This window comes from Panthera tigris, chromosome D2 (genome assembly GCF_018350195.1).
Source record: "Panthera tigris isolate Pti1 chromosome D2, P.tigris_Pti1_mat1.1, whole genome shotgun sequence".
In the NCBI taxonomy this organism is placed as follows: Eukaryota; Metazoa; Chordata; class Mammalia; order Carnivora; family Felidae; genus Panthera; species Panthera tigris.
In genome coordinates, this window is record NC_056670.1 from 51,638,247 (window position 1) to 51,657,918 (window position 19,672).

Below are 19,672 nucleotides of genomic sequence, written 5' to 3' on the forward strand. Positions count from 1 at the left end.
CTAACCAAAATCCTCAGCAAAACAAAATCAAACATGAAGGAAAAATAAAGATTCAGCTTATGAGGTATCCTTACATGTCAAAATAGAAAACTAAAGGCCTATTTTCATGAAGGGTTACCCTTACTCTAAATGACCCCAACTAATGATTGCTGAATTGTTGTGAAGTTTTTGCTACATCTGCCACCTACTCACGAGTATTGCCTTTGGTAAGTCTTCTCCTAGGGGCGACTCTCTAAGTTTCTGAAAATAAGTGCATGCTCCAGTTCAAAAACAATTGGAACAACAACAACAACAACAACAACACAACAACAACAACAACGTACAACAGCAAAAAAAAAAAAAAAAAAAATCACAGACATCAACCTGATGGCCGCTGATGAGAATGGCAGTCTACGAGTGACAAATCAGGGGTGAGAAATTAAGGTACCAAGCAGACAAAGGTGTGAATCAAAGTGCAAATCAGTACCGTTATACACTCTGCAATTCTGCATTATACTGGACACTGAGTTCAGTAATATGACTGTAAATAATAGTAATAATAAAAAGACCCATTTCTTCTTTAAAAATCGAGAACGAATGCACAGATTTCCAGAACACTGTAAGCCCTGAGGCAGTGCCCTCTCTTTTCCCTCCTTGTTATCTACTCCAGTACTTGTGGCTGGGTCTGCCCTGGGCTCAGCTCCAGCGGAACGGGACATGCCGAGGGCGGTCGCCTCCCTCCTTCACCAGTGGTTTGTGGAACTCCCGCCCGGCGCGGGAGTGTATGCTCGCCCAGCAGTATTCGCAGTAATACTGCAGACAGGTGACGTTGGCACAGAAGAACGGGGCAAACTTCCCACCACAGCGCGTGCCCTGGCACTCATCACACATCTGATCATCCAGCACGTATGGCTTCACTTCCACCTGGACCCAAAGAGGAAAGACAGGAAAAACTGTTTAGCAAAGCTTCCTCATGTTTCTTTCTTTGAGACTTTACGATACAGCTTAATGACGTGTGTCAGTCAGACAAAGGGGTGAACCAGAGTGCAAATCAGTACTCTGAACTCAGTAGCTCGATTTACAGCTTGTGTGATCACAGGCGAATTCTTAACCTGTCTCTGTGCTTTTGTGTGCTCTATCCGTGTATCTGTGAAGTGGGCACACTTTATACCGAGACACACACACACACACACACACACACACACACACACACACACACACACACATTTGTGTGTCTGCAAAACGGGTACAGCGTCTGCCTCCCAGGGTACTGGTGAGGATTAAGAGAGGTAGTATATAGGGGTGCCCGGGTGGCTCAGTCGGTTAAGTGTCCGACTTCAGCTCAGCTCATGATCTCACAGCTCGTGGGTTTGAGCCCCGCGTTGGGCTCTGTGCTGACAGCTCGGAGCCTGGAGCCTGCTTCAGATTCTGTCTCCCTCTCTCTCTGCCCCTTGCCTGCTCGCACTCTGTCTCTCTCAAAAATAAACATTTAAAAAAGAATAAAAATAAATTTTAAAAAATAAGAGAGGTAGTGTATGTAAAAGCACACGAGCTGAATCTTGAAGGCCAGGCAGCACCTGGCCCCGTGGGATGAGAGAGAGCAGGTCAGGGAGAGGCAGCAGCTGGGACAAAGCGCATACACCCTCGAAGGCAGGGCACAGGGTTGGGGACTGGTTTGGTGGCAGCCAGGCTGGGGGGGGGGGGGGGGGGGAAGAGTCACACTGGCTCCCAGGGCAGGCTGAGCTGTGATACTACAGTCAGGCTCTGGGCCTCAGTGTTTTACTGACAAGGCTTCCCAAAGTCTAAAATCCCAATACCGTATACAGCAAACTGGAGGGGAAAGCGGAGGGGGCCAGTGAAATCTTAGCTACAATAATTAGACTTTACACTTTTTTGGACTTTATTGCCTTAATTTCCCCCCAAAACTGGAAGCTTCAATAGAGAAGAACTTTTCGTCACAGCCCTTTAGGGCGTGTTTTATAATTTAAACGAAGCAATGCTGGTATGTGGAAGCCAGAAGCAAGGGAGAACAGAGTTACTGGAGTTTTCCCCAGGTCCCCTTCCTAGGATTTCAGACAAGGGACATCATTCAGGTTTTTATCTCAAATGTTAGAAATCAGCATGAAGGTGGCAAGTCCGTGATCAGCCCCTTCCCACATAGCCCTCCGGGCCACTGTGGGGAAGAGCCACGGCCGTGGCTACAGAGACAAGGACCTATGGCTTCGTGACGGGGGCTAACTGCCTGGCGATTCAAGATGCTTCTGGGTGTAGCCAGGAGTTTCTAGTAGGACACAAGGCAGGTGAGGGAGAGGGGCAGCAGGGTGGACAGCGTGGGGCAGGCGGCAAAGAGGGCTGACCTAGAATCGGACACTCTACTTTTCCTGGCTCTCCTCCCCTTTGGAGAGTCGTCTGCTGGCCTCCTCTAGCCTTGGGCTCCAGTGCACAGGCCGGTCGGCCAGCCAGCCAGCCACTCCTTCTTGGAAGATCCACCTGAGAAGAACTGTATCGGCTCCCGGTTACTCAGGGGGAAATGTCCTCACTCTGACTCTAGTTCCTTCCCTCCAGTTTCCCCCTCCTCAACCTGACAAGTTAGTGAAGGGGCTTCTGAAAAATCTCTTGCCTTGATCTCTGCATCATAATTAAAACTGTGGTAGCTCTGGGTTCACCTGCCTGGGTTTGGATCTAGGCCATAGTAGTAGCTGTGCAAGTTTCTCTTACATGAGGCCACTCTGAGCCCGTTTCCTCATCTATACACTGGGGGAGAAGAATGCACACTTGATAGGGTTCCTATGAAGAGTAAATGAGTTAAATAACACAAAGCACACAGAACAGGTGTGGCATACCCCAAGCATGACACCTGAGTCTCAGTCCTGCTGCCTCCACACTATTCCTGGCCGTCCCACCTCATGCTGACAGCCTCTACACTGGCCACAGAGCTCCAGGCCTGTCCTGGCTCAATTCTACTATGAGCCTGCTGATATTTCAATGAATCTACTTCCACAATGTTCCTCTCCTGGTCCCAAGCCATTCGAATTCTCCACTGCAGGGCGCCTGGGTGTCTCAGTTGGTTAAGCATCTGACTCTGGGTTTTGGCTCAGGTCACAGTCTCGTGGTTTGTGAGTTGGAGCCCCGCCCTGGGCTGGACGCTGGCAGCGTGGAGCCTGCTTGGGATGCTGTCTCTCCTTCTCTCTGCCCGTCCCTGGCTCTGTCTCTTTAAATAAATAAACTTAAAAAAATTTTTTTATTAAAAAATGTTATCAAAAAGTCTCTTTGTGCTAGACTTGAATCTCCTTAATTGCTCTTTTCATATTTGTATGTATTATAAAAGGCTACTGTCTTTCTTGAAGTGAACAATCCTCTGCCTATTTTTAAATTGTACTCTTTTTGTTGTTGAGTTATAAGAGTTCTTTATATATACTAGATACGAGACTTTTACCAGATATATGATTTGCAAATATTTTCTATTTTGTAAGCTGTTTTTCTCTCTTGACAAGGTCCTTTGATGCACAAAAGTTTTTAATTTTGATGAAGTTCAATTTACCTTTTTATGGTTTCAGCTTCTGTATTTAGGTTGATTTTTAGTAAATTCTGTATTTAGTGTGAGGCCAGGGTCCAACTTCATTCTTTTGCATGTGGACATCTAGTTGCCCCAGCACCATTTGTTGAAGAGACTTTTCTTTACCCGTGAATGGTACTGGCAACCTTGTCAAAAATCAATTACAAGCCCAGCCTTCCTTAACTATTTCAGTCCCACAGGGAGCTACTCCTTCTTCCTTTAAAAAAATTTTTAAAATATTTTTGAGAGAGGGAGAGAAAGAGCATGGAGGAGGGGCAGGGAGGAGGGGCAGAGAGTGGACACAGAATCTGAAGCAGGCTCCAGGCTCTGAGCTGTCAGCACAGAGCCCAACATGGGGCTCAAACTCACAAACCAGGAGATCACAACATGAGCCAAAGTCAGACGTTTAGCCAGCTGAGCCACCCAGGTGCCCCAGCTCCTTCCTCCTTTGAATTTAACACTCCATATTGCTCCTCTGGCATTTCCTATCTATAGTCCTGCCTTGGTCAGCATCTCTCCTGAGCTTCAAACAACTTGAGGACAGAGTCCTGGAGCAAGACAAGATACTGGCAGGCCCACTATCCTAGAAGGAGGTGGAAGGAGGTGGAAGGAAGAAGGTGGTCTACAAAGATTGTGGACCTCTGGGGGAATGGAGCTATTAGCTTGTAAGAGTATATCTAATCTGGACTGATCTCCCTACATCTGAATGCCAAGAAGGAGTCAAACCGGTGGAATAAATCCCCTCTGCCCTGAAGCTCGAGGCCTACTGGTGAAGGCAGGGCATTCGTGGAACTGGTAGCACCCTGCTTTTCCACTTTCAGTCCGTGAGCTTGGGACCACTTTGCTTCTACCACCCTAGAGATACCTATACTCAGCGTGTTCCAGCAACCAGATGTGATCCCCAAGAAGCCTCAGTCAGGGAGAGAACTGGTCTCAACAAATAGCATTCACACTCAGCAGAAGAGAGCTGCTGGAGGAGAAAGACGAAAGCCATTTATAATACATACAAATATAAAAAGAGCACACACGGAGATTAAAATCTAGCATAAAGGAGACACCCTAGGTGTAAAATGGTATTGTAGTTATATGGGTTTTCCCCTCCTCTGTTTTTTTTTTTAGAGCTTAATTTTCTTAAACTGAGGTTAAAGTCATCAAAAATTAACCATTTTCAAGTGAACAATCCATGGGCATTTAATATAGTCACAGTGTTAGGTAACTACTGCCTCCATCTAGTTCCAAAACATTGTCATCACCCCAAAAGGAAACCTTGTACTCCCAATTTTGTGTTTTAAAGAACTCCTTTTCTAAAGATACATACTGAATTATTTAACTGAATTATTTCAGGATGAAATTATATGACCTGGGATCTACTTCAAAATAACCTGGGGTGAGGATGAGAAAGTGGGTAGAGATGTAGATGAAACAAGATTGGCCAAAAGTTAATGACTTTTGAAACTGGAGGATAGGAACACTGCATGTTGACAACTGTAACTGGATGATGGGGTTCATTAAAACATTCTCTGTACTTTTGTACGTATTCAAACTTTTTTACGATGAAGAAGTTAAAACATCTAACCCATAATTTTTTCAGGATCCACATAGGAGTGAAAACATATGGTATCTGTCTTTCTCTGTATGACTTATTTCACTTAGCATAACACTCTCCAACCAATTTGACAATAAATTTCATATTAAAAAAAATAAACCATAATTTTTTGACTAAGTTATCAGCTGAACTGAAGACAGGATAATCACTGCTGAGGTCCAGTTTAATGGCCTAGAAGGTCAAGTGGTAGGCATATTTCAAAGCTCTGAGAAAAAAATGATTTCAAATAGTAAAAGCAAAGATGAGAAATTTTAGAATAGATTCAGGAGAACCTAACAGTCGAATAACAAAAGTTCCAGAAGAAGGAATAATAAAGGGAAAAGTAATAAGCTGACAAGAGCCCTGAAACTGCATATCAAAAATACCACAGGTTTCGTCTGGACTGATGAGAAAAAAATATATACCACCAGGCAGATCCTGCTAAAATTTGTAGCTAAAATTTTAGAATTCTAAAGGTAAAGAGAGGGGGCGCCTGGGTGGCTCAGTCAGTTAAGCGTCCAACTTCGGCTCAGGTCATGATCTTGCAGTTCCTGTGGAGTTCAAGCCCCACATCAGGCTCTGCACTGGTGGTGAGGAGCCTGCTTGGGAGGGAGGGAGGGAGGGAGGGAGGGAGGGAGGGAGGGAGGGATGGATGGAGGGATGGAGGGATGGAGGGATGGTTGGATGGATGGATTCATTCATTCATTCTCTCTCTCTCCCTATCTCTCTGCCCCTGCCCTACTTGTGCTCTTTCTCTCTCAAAATAAATAAATAAACAAAATAAAATTAAAAAAAAAATAACAAAGTTAAAGAGAAAAACGTTAACATGCTTTGAAGTGAAAAGAGCTAGTTATTTCTGCTACCAAGGATGGAAAGAAAACAGGCTGGCATCAGACTTCTCACTGGTAACACTGGAAGTCAGAACACCAAGGATTACTATTTATTAGTCTGAGAGAAAAAGACATGTTCTGCAAATTCTGAATCTAGTCAAGGTATTGTTTCTGTGTCAAGAAGACTTATAAGAAAATTAGTAGCCTAATGCATTCTAGCAATAAAAATGGAGAAAATATTCACAAGTGTAACAAAAGTGATCAATTACTCAGAATGAACCAAACCATAAAGACATAAGACCTACATAAAATGTAAAAAAAAGAAAACAGTCTTAAAAAACACCCAAGCTAACTAGGTCTATATGTACAAATTATACGTAAGTCAGACCCTGTAGATAAGAACTAGAAACCTAGAAGTTTCAAGCTTTATTTTTATGTAAAAATAAAACATGTTTAAATGGCAAACGATACCGTAAAGAAAAGTCAATAGGCAAATGATGGATTTGGAAAAAAACTGCAGACTGTAATTCATACCATACAAAGAACTCTTAAAAACTGGTAAGAAAAAGACCTACAACACAGTGGAAAATGGGTAGACAGTAATTCACATAAGAATTTGCAGCAATCCACATTAAAAAATGTTCACATTAGTCAGGAAAAAGAAAATTAATTATGGCTTTATTCTCATCAGATCAGCAAACACCTAAAGGAGGTGATTACTACTTATCACTTGTGGATAGAAATGTGAATTGGCACAACATTTAAAAAAAATGTTTATTTATATTGAGAGAGAGAGGGAGAGAGAGGGAATGTGCGAGGGGCAGAGAGAGAGGGAGGAAGAGAATCCCAAGCAGACTCCACACCTTGGAGCCTGACGTGGGGCTCAATGTCACAACAGTGAAATCATGGTGTGAGATGAAGTCAAGAGTTGGGCGCTTAACCAAATGAGCCACCCAGGTGCTCTCTTAAAAAATTTTTTTTTAATGTTTATTTATTTTTGAGAGAGAGACAGCGTGAGGAGGGGAGGGGCAGTGGGAGAGGGAGACACAGAATCTGAAGCAGGCTCCAGGCTCTGAGCTGTCAGCAGAGTCCGGCCTGGGGCCTGAACTCACAAACTGTGAGATCATGACCTGAGCTGAAGTCAGACTCTCAACCAACTGAGCCACCCAGGTGCCCATTTTTTTTTTTATTAAAAAAATTTTTTTTAACATTTTATTTTTAAGTAATCTGTACTTCCAATGTGGGGCTCGAACTCAAAACCCTGAGATCAAGAGTTGCACACTCCAGTGACTGAGCCAGCCAGGTGTCCCTGAATTGGTACATTTTAATTTAGTTTAATTTAATTTTAATTTTAGAGAGAGAGAGAGAAAGAGAGAGAGAGAGAGAGAGAAAGCAAGAGAGAGAGAGAATCTCAAACAGGCTCCACGCAATGTGGGGCTCAACCTCATGATCCTGAGATCAAGAGTCCGATGCCTAACTAACTGAGCCAACCAGGTGCCGCGGTACAATGTGTTTTAAAAAGCAAACTAGCAAATCGTTAAAATTAAAACTATATACACTCTTTGGCCAATAATTCCATTGCTGGTTGTTGTTAATGCTATTATCCCAATGCTTGGAAATATAACCCCAGATGAGAGGATACATATAAAGAATATTTATCGCAGAACTGTCCATGATGGTAAAAAAAAAAAAAAAGTAGAAAAAAAAGTAAGTGTCCACCTATAGAAGAATGAATAAAATGTGGTACATCTAACCCATAAAATATCATGCAGCCATGAACAAGACTGAATTAATGCTCGACCTGTTGATTTAAAAGGATTTCCACAATATAGGGATGTTAAGATCAAGTGGAATGATGGATACAAACACTCACTGCAAGTGTAAAACACTGAACAAACAAATGTAAGGTCAAGTAATAGGTTTGTGCTGATATCTGAAAATGTAATATGAATAAAACTGCACCTTCTGTCTATTCAGGCATCCAGCTGAGCTCGGCAACAATGTTCCTTAACAACTAAGGAGTTCTGATGGATGTAGTCAACACAATACCTAGGCAGATAAGTCCTGAAACTCCACAGTCATGGCTCCTGGCCAGAGGTACACAGTATGCCTTATTTAATCAGCTTTCTTAGAGAATAATGGATTCCTCATAAGTTACTTTTCCAGAGAGCATTTTTCCTTTTCAGTGCTCAAACATCTTGAATTTTGAGGGGTTTTTTTCATGGAAGTCTTCCTAAAATGTACTATTTATTCTGCCCCATCTGAAGCATGGGGCATTATGAATGTCTTTTAGAGCAGTGCCAGGTAAATCAACGCAGGGGGCAGTTTTCACTTTTTTTCTGTCGTCCCCTTTAAAACTTGTCAGTCTGGGGGCGCCTGGATGGCTCAGTCGGTTGAGCGTCCGACTTCGGCTCAGGTCATGATTTCATGGTTCGTGGGTTCGAGCCCCGTGTCGGGCTCTGTGCTGACAGCTCGGAGCCTGGAGCCTGCTTCGGATTCTGTGTCTCCCCTCTCTCTCTGCCCCTCCCCCGCTCATGCTCTGTCTCTGTCTCTCAAAAGTGAAGATTAAAAAAAAAAATTTTAAACTTGTCAGTCTGCAATCACTTCTAATAATGCTTTCGATGACCCTTTATAAATTTGCAACTTCCATTTTTTCTTAAATCAAAGCTTTAAAATTTTTAAATGTTTATTTATTTAAATATTTTTTTAATGTTTATTTATATTTGAGGCAGGGGGAGGGGCAGAGGGAGATGGGAGACAGAATCCAAAGCAGGCTCTGGGCTCTGAAATGTCAGTCAGCGCAGAGCCCAACACAGGGCACCTCAGTGGCTCCATCAGTTAAGCATCTGACTTCAGCTCACGTCATGATCTCACCGTAAAGCCACTTTTAGCACCTGCATGAAGGTGTTGATCCAAAGAGTAGAGGCTTGCCCAGAAGATAAGACATACACAATGACTCAAAACGATTCACAAACACAGATGTTCATGTTGGCTACCGCACCATCTTAAAGGGCAAAAGTCAAGCAGTATCTCTGACAATTTAAATCAACAGAGAGAAGTAGATGTGTGAAGGACATTGGTAGGTATTCCTACGCCAAAGAGTGATTTTTGTCTCAAGTGGATTCACTCATACGGAATGCCTGGTTTTTGTAAGCCATCATATTAAAAACTGAAATACAATGGAGAATAAGATGTAGTTCTTCCCTAATATAATTTATGATCTGAGAGTTTCTTAAAGGCACTCCCAAACCATTTGTAATTTTCGCCTTACCTGAATGCTATTTACTATTACACGATGTTTTACTTGACTATCCACATTAATCCTATTCTTCCCAATAACAGATATGTAGCTACTAAATTGAAAATGTGTTTCTCTATTAATCGCCTAAATCATCTGGAGTATCAATAAGCTGTAACACGTGGAGACACTAATCTACTGGGATATTACTGATCTACACTCCATTATTAAAGTCCAAATACTACAGTTCTATGCAGAACCAGTCATATCATGAAATAGACCCTCTGCTTCAAAAGGATTTACAGGTATAGGAGATGAAAACTTCCTACAAGGAGATACCTGAATTCCATGCATCTAATGGAGATGACCATGCCCACGGATTCTGATGAATATGTGCACTTATTCATAAACTGTGATAACCAATAAGGATAAGAAGGACTGATGTGGAACCTGGATAAGTGGCTATAAGATGGATAAGGGAAATAATATATTTAGAATGATATAGGCAAAGAGAAAGCCATACTTGAACACACTGTTCTCAATGTTGACACTGTTTTGTATCTAACAAGCTAGAGAAAATATTTCTGCCTGCAGCTTTTTTGATATCAGTCAACAAAATGACCTCCCAATATAAATAAAGCAATGACGAAATAGCTCTTGGTGGCAGAGAGGAGATACCTAGGGAGAAAAGAAATGACTTACAGATCCAAAATTCCCTCTCTTTGGCCCCGAAATGTTGTAGTAATGAGAAGGGGGACAGAAGTCAAGGTTAAGCTTGGTTTGAATGATGTGCTAAATGTCCTATTAAGAACAGCTAAAGAACGGCCCCTGCCATAGTCTGTCCAGTGGTGACAGGGACTATCAAATTAAGTCTGTCAGACACGCAGCCACCCCAAGGCGGGTGAGACACGCTTACAGAGGGCTGGAAGTCGAGTAGAAGCAAGATTTTAGATGATGGAGTCACAGTGGACAAACTGGAGAAAGAGGTGTAACTTAACAGGGACATACGTAAAGGCTTGCTCAGAAGTCAGGTAGGCCATTTCTTATCATCTGGAGCAACATGCTTCCTGGAAAAACCATTTTATTCGGTGTGCTAACACTTTTAAATACTATGTGCTCCTAATGTCCTTGGCATGTGTCACAGAGTACATCTATCCATGCCTAAAAACCATAGTAACCTCATTAACATTCCCACTAAACATAGTGTCTTTACAGCTGCTAAAGCAGGTCCTCTACCAGCAGGCAATACTAAGATTGTTTGGACATAAATTTTTCGTTTTCCAACTGACTATGAGCTGGAATCCTGCTGTTTAGAAAGCAGATGACAGATGCCTAGGAAATTAAAGCAGCAATGTGAAAATGGCTTTTCCTTAGCAACAAAGTCATCCACAACCTTCCAGATATAGCAAATATTCACAGTTATTAATTTTAGAAGCAATCTGGGGTAGATTAAACAAAAATATACGTGAAGCGGTTTGAACTTTCTTTTTACCTTTCAGAGGATGGGACTTACTACTTTTCATATTCTCAAGTGTGAGGACAAGAAAGGTTTTAAAATAGTCCTAGTGCTCTTTCCATAGTTCCGAGAATGCTTATGTTGCCACCTTTGCCATGTTTACAGAGTGCACAGAGATCTAAGAGGGCTCTGTCTGGCCTTAAGGTGACGTCTTCATGAAACAAAGAAGGGCCACCTGACAGGCTCCCACACAATCCATAGACTGACCCCCGAGTCTGGTTCTCTTCCATGCTGTTTGGGAATGGGGCTGGAGGTGAGGATATAAATCAGCCCCAAACCATGTTCTGATGGCAGAAGAGTGTATCATGTGGGGAACAAAGGGTAAGAAAATCATTAAAGATCTGCGAAACGCATAATTGCCACGGTGTCACCACCACCCCAGAACAAATGCGGAAGTGCAGAGTGCCCTGGCTCCATCTGTTAATTGGCTATTTCACAGTCTTGCAGGCCTCAGTTTCCCCTAAGAAACTGCTAGTTGACTGATATTCCCTGACTTCTGGGGTTAAAGAACTTGAATGTCCTACTGAGATAACTTCTTAGAAAAATGGCGATGGTCTTTTTCCCATGAGTATGCTCCTAAACAGCCTCTATGCTCAAATATGAGCAGGAAAGAACAACATTTAATCACTCTAAAGAGTTTTCATACTAAAAATTATCCCAGGGGTGCCGGGGTGGCTCAGTCGGTTGAGTGTGTGACTTCAGTTCAGGTCATGATCTTGTGGTCAGTGAGTTTGGGCCCCGAGTCGGGCTCTGTGCTGATAGCTCAGAGCCTGGAGCCTGCTTTGGATTCTGTCTCCCTCTCTCTCTGCCCCTCCCCCGCTCACACTCCTCTGCTCTGTCACTCAAAAATGAATAAATGTTAAAAAATAAAAATAAAAAAATTATCCCAATTCTAAGAGAAAGGATATAAAAAGAGAGATCAGGACAGGAGAGATCAGGGGTCAAGACTAGGAAGGAGAGACAAGACAAAAAGGTTCCATGCTGTTCAGAGAAGAGTATCTTTCTTTGGATGACCCGAACTCCATTAAAAAACTATTTCTAGTCAAAGGCTCTGCGATTCCCAGAGCTTCGAAATAAGCCCAGGAAGGATTAGTTCAGACGATATTTGAACTCACTTCTGGGCGTTGCTTCCTCTCAAAGGGTCAAATGAAACACAGCTATAGCTACAGCTGGGAAGTTTTCAAGCCAGCTCCAGCAGGGGCCAATAGGAGCAGCGAAGTAAAGGCCAGGCTGTAGGAGTCCCAGACTAAGGCTTGGAGCATAAATAGTCTGGGAACAGGTCATCAGAACCTGTACTTCTTTAGCTATTGAGTCACCGTTATCTATTCCAGCTGTGGCTGAGGACAAAGTGTGGTGTCATCAGCATTTCTGTTAGTATGGTTACTGGGTCATATTCATCTTCATGCAGGCTAAAAATATAAATCCTTTGATAGTCTGTGGCTAAAATTCAGGCCCAACATGTTTCTAGGGAAGAGAGAAAAAAAGATTAAATACGTGAGGTACTTGAAGTGCTTGCAAAGAGAGGTGCGATGGGTAACATCTCATTAAATCAAAAATAGTTATTCTAAAAGGATGCTATTCCAAGCAAATATTATGCACTATGGCTGAGCTCTCACAATGTTCCTTAAATAGGAGCGCCTGGGTGGCTCAGTGGGTTAAGCGTCCGACCTCGGCTCAGGTCATGATCTCACGGTCACTGAGTTTGAGCCCCACGTCGGGCTCTGTGCTGACAGCTCAGAGCCTGGAGCCTGCTCCAGATTCTGTTTCTCCCTCTGTCTCTGTGCCTCCCCAGCTCATGCTCTCTCTCTCTCTCTCTCTCTCTCTCTCTCTTAAAAATAAATAAACTTTAAAAAACCCCAAACAATGTTCCTTAAATAAAAGTATCAGAAAGCTTCCAATTAGCTAACCAAAAGTCAGTCTCTGGTCCTCAGCATTAAACTAAAACAAAATCATCAAGGGAACATTATTTATCAATGGTGGATTGATTTCAAAACTACTGATTACCGTTCTTATATAGAGACTGGTACGTGAGAGAGATACAATAGATAGTCTCAAGTCATCAAAAAGACGAAGAACTGTAACTACAAAAGGCGATCATCAAACACCCAGTCAGTGTCCCAACTTACCACCACAGATACACAGTTGTTCTTCCCTGTCCCCACCCCAACTCTCTGGAGATGGAAAATACATGCCCAGCAATCCTACCTCTGTGTATTTATTGAAAAGAACTGAAATCAGGCCCACGTTCACTGCAGCCTTATTCTTCTTTTCCAAGATGTGGAAGCAACAACCTAAATTTCCACAGACATGGATAAAGAAATTGTGCTATACACATACAATGGGATATTATTCCGTCTTTAAAAAGAATGAAATCCTGACACATGCAACAACATGGATGAACCCTAAGGCCGTTATGCTGAGGGAAGTCAATCACAGAAGTTGCATGAATCTATTTATGTTTCTACGTAGTTCCACCATAAGCATCTTTGCCCCAAGCATTTTTGTTAAAACATTTTTGTTGTGTAACTAATTGGCTACAAGGCAATTTTATTGTAAAAAATAAAATCATGAAAAAACAAGAGAGCATCCATCTAAAAAGGACATCATGAAACATGAAAATGGTAACAAAATTAGAATGACTATTGTGAGGGGCGCCTGGGTGGCTCAGTTGGTTGAGCGTCCAACTTCGACTTAGGTCATGATCTCACAGTCCATGAGTTCAAGCCCCGCGTCAGGCTTTGTGTTGACAGCTCAGAGCCTGGAGTCTGCTTCGGATTCTGTGTCTCCCTCTCTTTCTGCCCCTCCCCTGCTCATGCTCTGTCTCAAAAAAAAAAAAAAAAAAAAAAAAAAAAAAAAGGACTATTGTGAAATACAAAATATCTGAATACAATCAAACCTATAGTGTAAATACACAGCAATACTGCATAAATAACTGATTTTATTTTGTGGATTGTACCTAAGCACTTGACTTCAAGTCTTTTGTTCAGAGTATTAAACTTTTTTTTTTCTTATTGATTCATCTCATTTGGCATCACTTTTTTTTCACTGAAATTTTTTCCTTCATTAAGAGAGGCTGTAAGTTTCCAAAAAATGGGATGCGTATTTATAAGTGAACTTTGTATTGCTTTGTGAAAGCCTTCTACACCGTTCTTAGTTCTGGGCAGACTGTCACATGTTTACTGACAGACATTCCAAAGGTCAATGGGAAATCTGAGTTCAAAACTGTGTCACTGTGTAGACCATTCGGAGGGCTAAGATTTATACAATAAAAAAAATAGGAGTACTGCGTCAATAGAGAAATAAACCAAACTGTCAACCCAAACTGCCAACCAGTTATTTTTTCACCTTTTAGGGAAAAATTGCCTTAAGGCCAATTGGTTATATGGTGAAAACGCTTGTGGCAAAACTACCTATGGCAAAGATGGTTACCAAGAAAATACTGGACATGTCAATTTATATGACAGATCTAAAGTAGTCAAACTCCTAGAAAGCGGGAAGTAGAATGGTGGTTGCCAGGGGCTGGGAACAGTGGAAAGTAAGGGGGTTGTTCAAAGGGTATCAGCTTTCAGTAGGCAAGATGAAAAAATTCTAGAGATCTGCTGTACAACAGTTTGTGCTTATTGTTAACAATACTGTTATTGTGCACTTAAAAACTGGTAAGAGGGGAGATCTTACATGCTTTTTCACCACAATAAGAAAGAAAATATATGGTGGGTAGGACACACTTGGGAAAAAGGGATTAAGAAAGAGAAAAACAATCCCTACTTATTCAACTTCTAAATTTGAGGACAAAGAAGAAAAGAAGCTGAAAACACAGTGTTTTCTCAACTGGGTTCCCTAGAACGTTATTCCCAAGAGATGGTACATTTTAGAAGAGTTCCATGATCGAAAAATTTGTGAAAAACTACGTATTGTTTCCTGGAATCTTCACAACGAGTGGTATATACAAGATTCTAAGAAGTCCTAGAATATACCAGCCTATTTAACTTTCTTCTAGAAAGCATTTCCAAACACATTTGACTCAGGAAAAAATATATATATATTTTTTGTAAAATAGATATTAAAATCAAAAGGGACTCATGTTTCACAGAGAATATAGGGAATGGTGGTTTAGGGGAACTTATTTTAGGGACAGATTACCCCTGTCTTGCCTGAAATATTTAACCCATTTTATCATGTGAAATTTCAGTTAGATTGTCTAATGAGTATCTTCCAGAAGAGTTCACATATTATTCATGGTTTCGTGTATATCAGTGTGTTCTCAGTACCACTAAATACTGACAGGGTGCTTTAAGTTTTTAAAATTGTTTTCATGAAAACACACACACACACACACACACACACACACACACACACACACTTATCCTTCCTTCAAGTTATATAGTAAGTGGTATAGTGAGGACTAAATTCCAGATTGGCTGATTCTAGCCCTAGTATCCTTTCTATTAGTAAAAAGGCCTCTGTGGGTTGAGTTGGCAGACTTTAACCTATGTCTACTGCATGATGCATTTCAAGTTATAAACATCTAACTTACAAATTTCTAGAAGACAAATGACTGAGTTGTGGTAAATAATAGTTGGGGAGAGACCACCAGATTTTTAAAAACAATTTTCTTTAATGTTTGTTTATTTTTGAGAGAGAGAGAAAGAGAGACAGAGCACGAGTTGGGGAGGGACAGAAAGAGAGGGAGACACAGAATCCAAAGCAGGCTCCAGGCTCTGAGCCATCAGCACAGAGCCTGATGCGGGGCTTGAACTCACAAACTGCGAGATCATGACCTGAGCTGGAGTCAGATGCTTAACCGACTGGGCCACCCAGGCGCCCCAAGACCATCAGATTTTTAAAAAGAAATTGTTCATATCGATCAAATATGCTTTTGTTAGGCTAAAGGAGATTCGACTGATTTTATCCTTATAAACTTTCTCAGGACCACACAGAGTAGACAGGATAGAGAAACGGCCATATCAGAAGGATTACCTATTTTTTAATGATCTCATTTTTTCACACTACAAAAACATTTCATATGTGAGTGACCTAGCCTTGAGTTATAAGGAAAACTGGATTTACCAGAGCTTTCATATCTTAAGTGTTCATCTGGCGTGACTTCTAAAAATACCATTAAAACAGACAGAATGAGTACAGGTGCCCTCTTCTGCCCTTATTGTACTTAAATACTTTAAACTGTTCCAGTTTTTCACAGAAGCACTGTTCGTGGATTATAAGCAAAATTTAATCCTAACCTTCTACTCAACTTGAGGTTCGAAATCTTTTCATTATCAGAGAAAAGATACTGGTTAAAAAAAACCCCACTTCTTTCTGGACTGAAGAAAAAAAAAACCTTAAATCCTTTACATGGAAAATGCATTTAGATGTTTACATCTATAAAAGGGACTTAAGAGATTCTATGTGTGTCTTGACTAATATCCAACCAACATGTTGGCAGACTGGCAGCTAATTTTTTTTTTTTTAGTGTCAACTTCAACTATTTCACTGTCTCTATATTAAAGATTCTTAGTGGAACTAAGTAGGTGCTTTAAAACTAAAAAAAAAAAAAAAAAAAAAAAAAAAAAAAAGATAGAGAGTCAAGAATTAGCCTTGGACGTATGATTAGGCAGCCGCACAATTTGAATAGGCCAGGCTCAGTAATGATACAAATCAACATCAGTGCCACCAAATAACTTTCCAGGGTGCTTCTTTCACCTGACACTGTTTAACTGCATGATAAACTGTAAGACAGGCTGGTGTTCTTACTACCACTGGAAAATAAAATCAATAAAATCAAGCTTCTACAAGGTGGTAAATTGCCCAAAGCCACGTGGTGACTGGGAGAGGAGCTAGGAGTATAGACTCTGACCTTACAGTTGCCAAGCCACAACACTTTTTTACTATCCCCATGGTTCTCTGGGTGGCAAGGACAGGGCTGGGCATGGGGTTTACCCCTCTAAGGTGCTGATGGTCGTACACCATAAATGCCCCACTCTATTAGTGCTCCAGGGACCTGTTACCCGGGAGAGGGCGTCACATGCCTCGTGTGTGCCAAGGCAGAGACATCAGGAGCTGCTGTGCTGGGCATCACATAACTTTAATATTGTCAACACGGGGACAAATTACCAACTGGCGGATAACTGGTGAATATTATCCATAGCATATGCATAATGTAACCTTTAAAGGTTTACATTTAAAATTTAAAATTTTTTTTAATGTTTATTTATTTGAGAGAGAGAGAGGAAAGAGAGAGAGCAAGTGCACAAGTGGGGGAGGGGCAGAGAGAGAGGGAGAAAGAGACAATCCCAAGCAGGTTCCATACTGTCAGCGAAGAGCCTGACATGGGGCCTGAACCCACGAACTGTGAGAACACGACCTGAGCCAAAATTAAGAACTGGGCACTTAACTGAGCCACCCAGGGACCCCTAACCTTTAAAGGATTTATTTCAAGATACTAACAATGTTTCATTAGAAGTAAAAACTAAGGCATAAAATTATATTTGTGTCATTTAAAATTATTATTTTTATTTTTTGTATCTATTTGTATATTTTATTTTTTCCTTTTTAAAAATTTAAATTCAAGTTAGTTAATATACGGTGTTATCTTGGCTGTAGGAGTAGAACCCAGCAATTCATCTCTTACATATGGCATCCAGTGCTCATTCTGAAAAGTGCCCTCCTTAATGCCCATTTAGATTTTCCTCACCCCTTGTGTCATTTATAATAATAATGTTCCCATAGTAAGGGTCATGATGACATTTAAAACGCCAAACATCTCCACCAAATGCTATAATCCAGTGCAGCTGCCCTGGTTCCTGCTCACTTGAAAAAGGTATCATATGAAGACAACATAAAAGTGAAAAGCAAAAGAACTGCAAAAAGGCACAGAGCATTTTCCAGCTCATTTTGCTAACATTAAAAAGCGTCCAACTTCGGCTCAGGTCATGATCTCACAGTCCACGAGTTCAAGCCCCACATCAGGCTCTGTGCTGACAGCTCAGAGCCTGGAGCCTGCTTCAGATTCTGTGTCTCCTTCTCTCTCTGCCCCTTCCCTGCTCACGCGTGTGCGCTTTCTCTCTTTCTCTGTCTCAAAAGTAAAATAAACATCTAAAAATGTTTTAAAAATGGCTTACAGATATATTAGAAAATCTTGATAATGAACTCCAGATGCGCCCTGTTCTGTGTAAAATATGTTCACCTGGGAAGTTACATGAACTGTTGAAACATATATAAAACCCACAAAAGGACCTGTGATCTAACTCAGGGGTTCCGAGTCTAAGGTCTGTGGAAAAAGGACTTCATGGAAGAAATGGGTATGAAGAGACATTAGACCCTGGGTGGGCAGCAAGGTTCAGGGAGGGACCCCCATGAGCAGAGGCACCTCTGCCCTTAACGGACAGGTATGTTGAGAGTCTCCAAGCCTCTCTTAGATTCTCCTTTGTTGCAAAGTAAAGGGGTTGGACCACATCATGTCTAAGGTTAAGTCCAGCTTTAATGTCAAAATATAAATGAGTGTTCTTAATGAAGTAGGAAAAGAAAGCCATGCAAAAGTGCCCTTTTGTGGGTAGCTGGATATGCCAAAGGTTGCTGTCTAAGGGCTTCCTACCTGGGCTACCTCTCAGGTGACATTCATTCAACAACTTATTCATTCATCTAAAAACAATTAATTAATGTGTGTCCACTATGTGTCAAGTATTAAGTAGCTAACATGAAAGACACACAGTCACTGCCCTCATGAGTTCTACAGTTTAATAGGATAGAAGGACATTAAACGAAACAATATTTCATCACAGAGGTATTTAAGGCCACAAAGGAATGGTAGACGGTATCATGACAATGATCAAACAATGAGCTTACAAAGAGATGTAAGCTCCACTGAAGAAAAGATTCCTAAAAATATTACAATTCAGCTGAGACCCGAAGGAAAAATGGATATTAGGCAGGGAGAAAAAAAAAGTATGTATAAATGACCTTAAAAAAGAGAGAAAAAGGCCTTGACTGCCTCAAGACAAGGAAGAGAGCGCTAAGGCAAAAGAAGTATGTAGTGCATGAAGGGTCATGTAGGCAATATGAATTAAGGATTTTGACCTTTATCCCAATGGCAATAGAACATAACCAAGTGGTTTAAAGGAAGGGAAGACATGATTCACATTACGAGTTTAAAAGAGGCTGTTGGCTCAGTCAGTAGAACATGAGACTCTTGATCTCAGGGTCATGAGTTCGAGCCCCACGTTGGACGTGGAGCCTATTTAAAAAAAAAAAATACAGTAAGTAAACAAATAAATAATCACACTGGTTTTTATGTAAAGAATGAACTGAAGATTGGCTACGCAAAGTGGGGAGACAGTGGGGAAGCTCCCCTAGATGTCCAGGTGAGAGATGAGAGTGACTCATCCAGTACCCTTGACAGCCTTCCATGGTCGCTTCCAGTCCTTGTTCTCCCATATATCATCCCGATTTATCCTACACACTCACTGAGTGCCACCCGTGTGCCAAGCATTCCCATTCAGACCTCTGGGCACAGGCTGCAGTCAAGATCCTGGCAGCTCTGCAAGGGAGCACCATTAGCAGACCCTTCCACCTCTTTGAGTCCTCCCACTGCCAGCCATACCATGGCAAGAAGTTTGCTGAAACGCAGATTTACCAGCCAACTCAGTAAGTCACATATTCTTGGAGGACTCTAATTATAGCTGCAGCCTGGGTCACAATTTTGCCTCAACAGCCGGGGCTATCTCGTTCCTGTGACTTCACAGAGTACAGGCTAAATAAGGAGGATCTCCTCCATATAATAAATAAATAGGATACATGCAGTGTCTCCGCCCCCTTCCCCACTGGGGGTTACCGTGCAATTGATCCTCGTACTGCGGGCTTGAAGGCTGTTCGGTTCAATACCTCTTCCTGTGTTCTAAATCTTACTGTGGTGATGGCTGCACAACTATGTAAACATGCTACAAATTATTTAACTATACATTTTATTTTAAAA

The 19,672-nt window shown here is 41.5% G+C and overlaps 1 protein-coding gene across 7 annotated transcripts in view; it reads right to left on the reverse strand.

Annotated features, from left to right (window-relative positions):
* Positions 1 to 441: 441 nt before the first annotated feature.
* CPEB3 (cytoplasmic polyadenylation element binding protein 3) overlaps positions 442 to 19,672 on the reverse strand; it is a 188,558-nt gene continuing 169,327 nt past the window's right edge. For all 7 annotated transcript variants that reach the window (XM_042961001.1, XM_042960999.1, XM_042961000.1 and 4 more), the window contains one exon: positions 442 to 903. In XM_042961001.1, the coding sequence (XP_042816935.1) occupies positions 676 to 903 (228 nt within the window). In that variant the 3' untranslated portion in view covers positions 442 to 675. The remainder of the gene's footprint in view (positions 904 to 19,672) is intronic.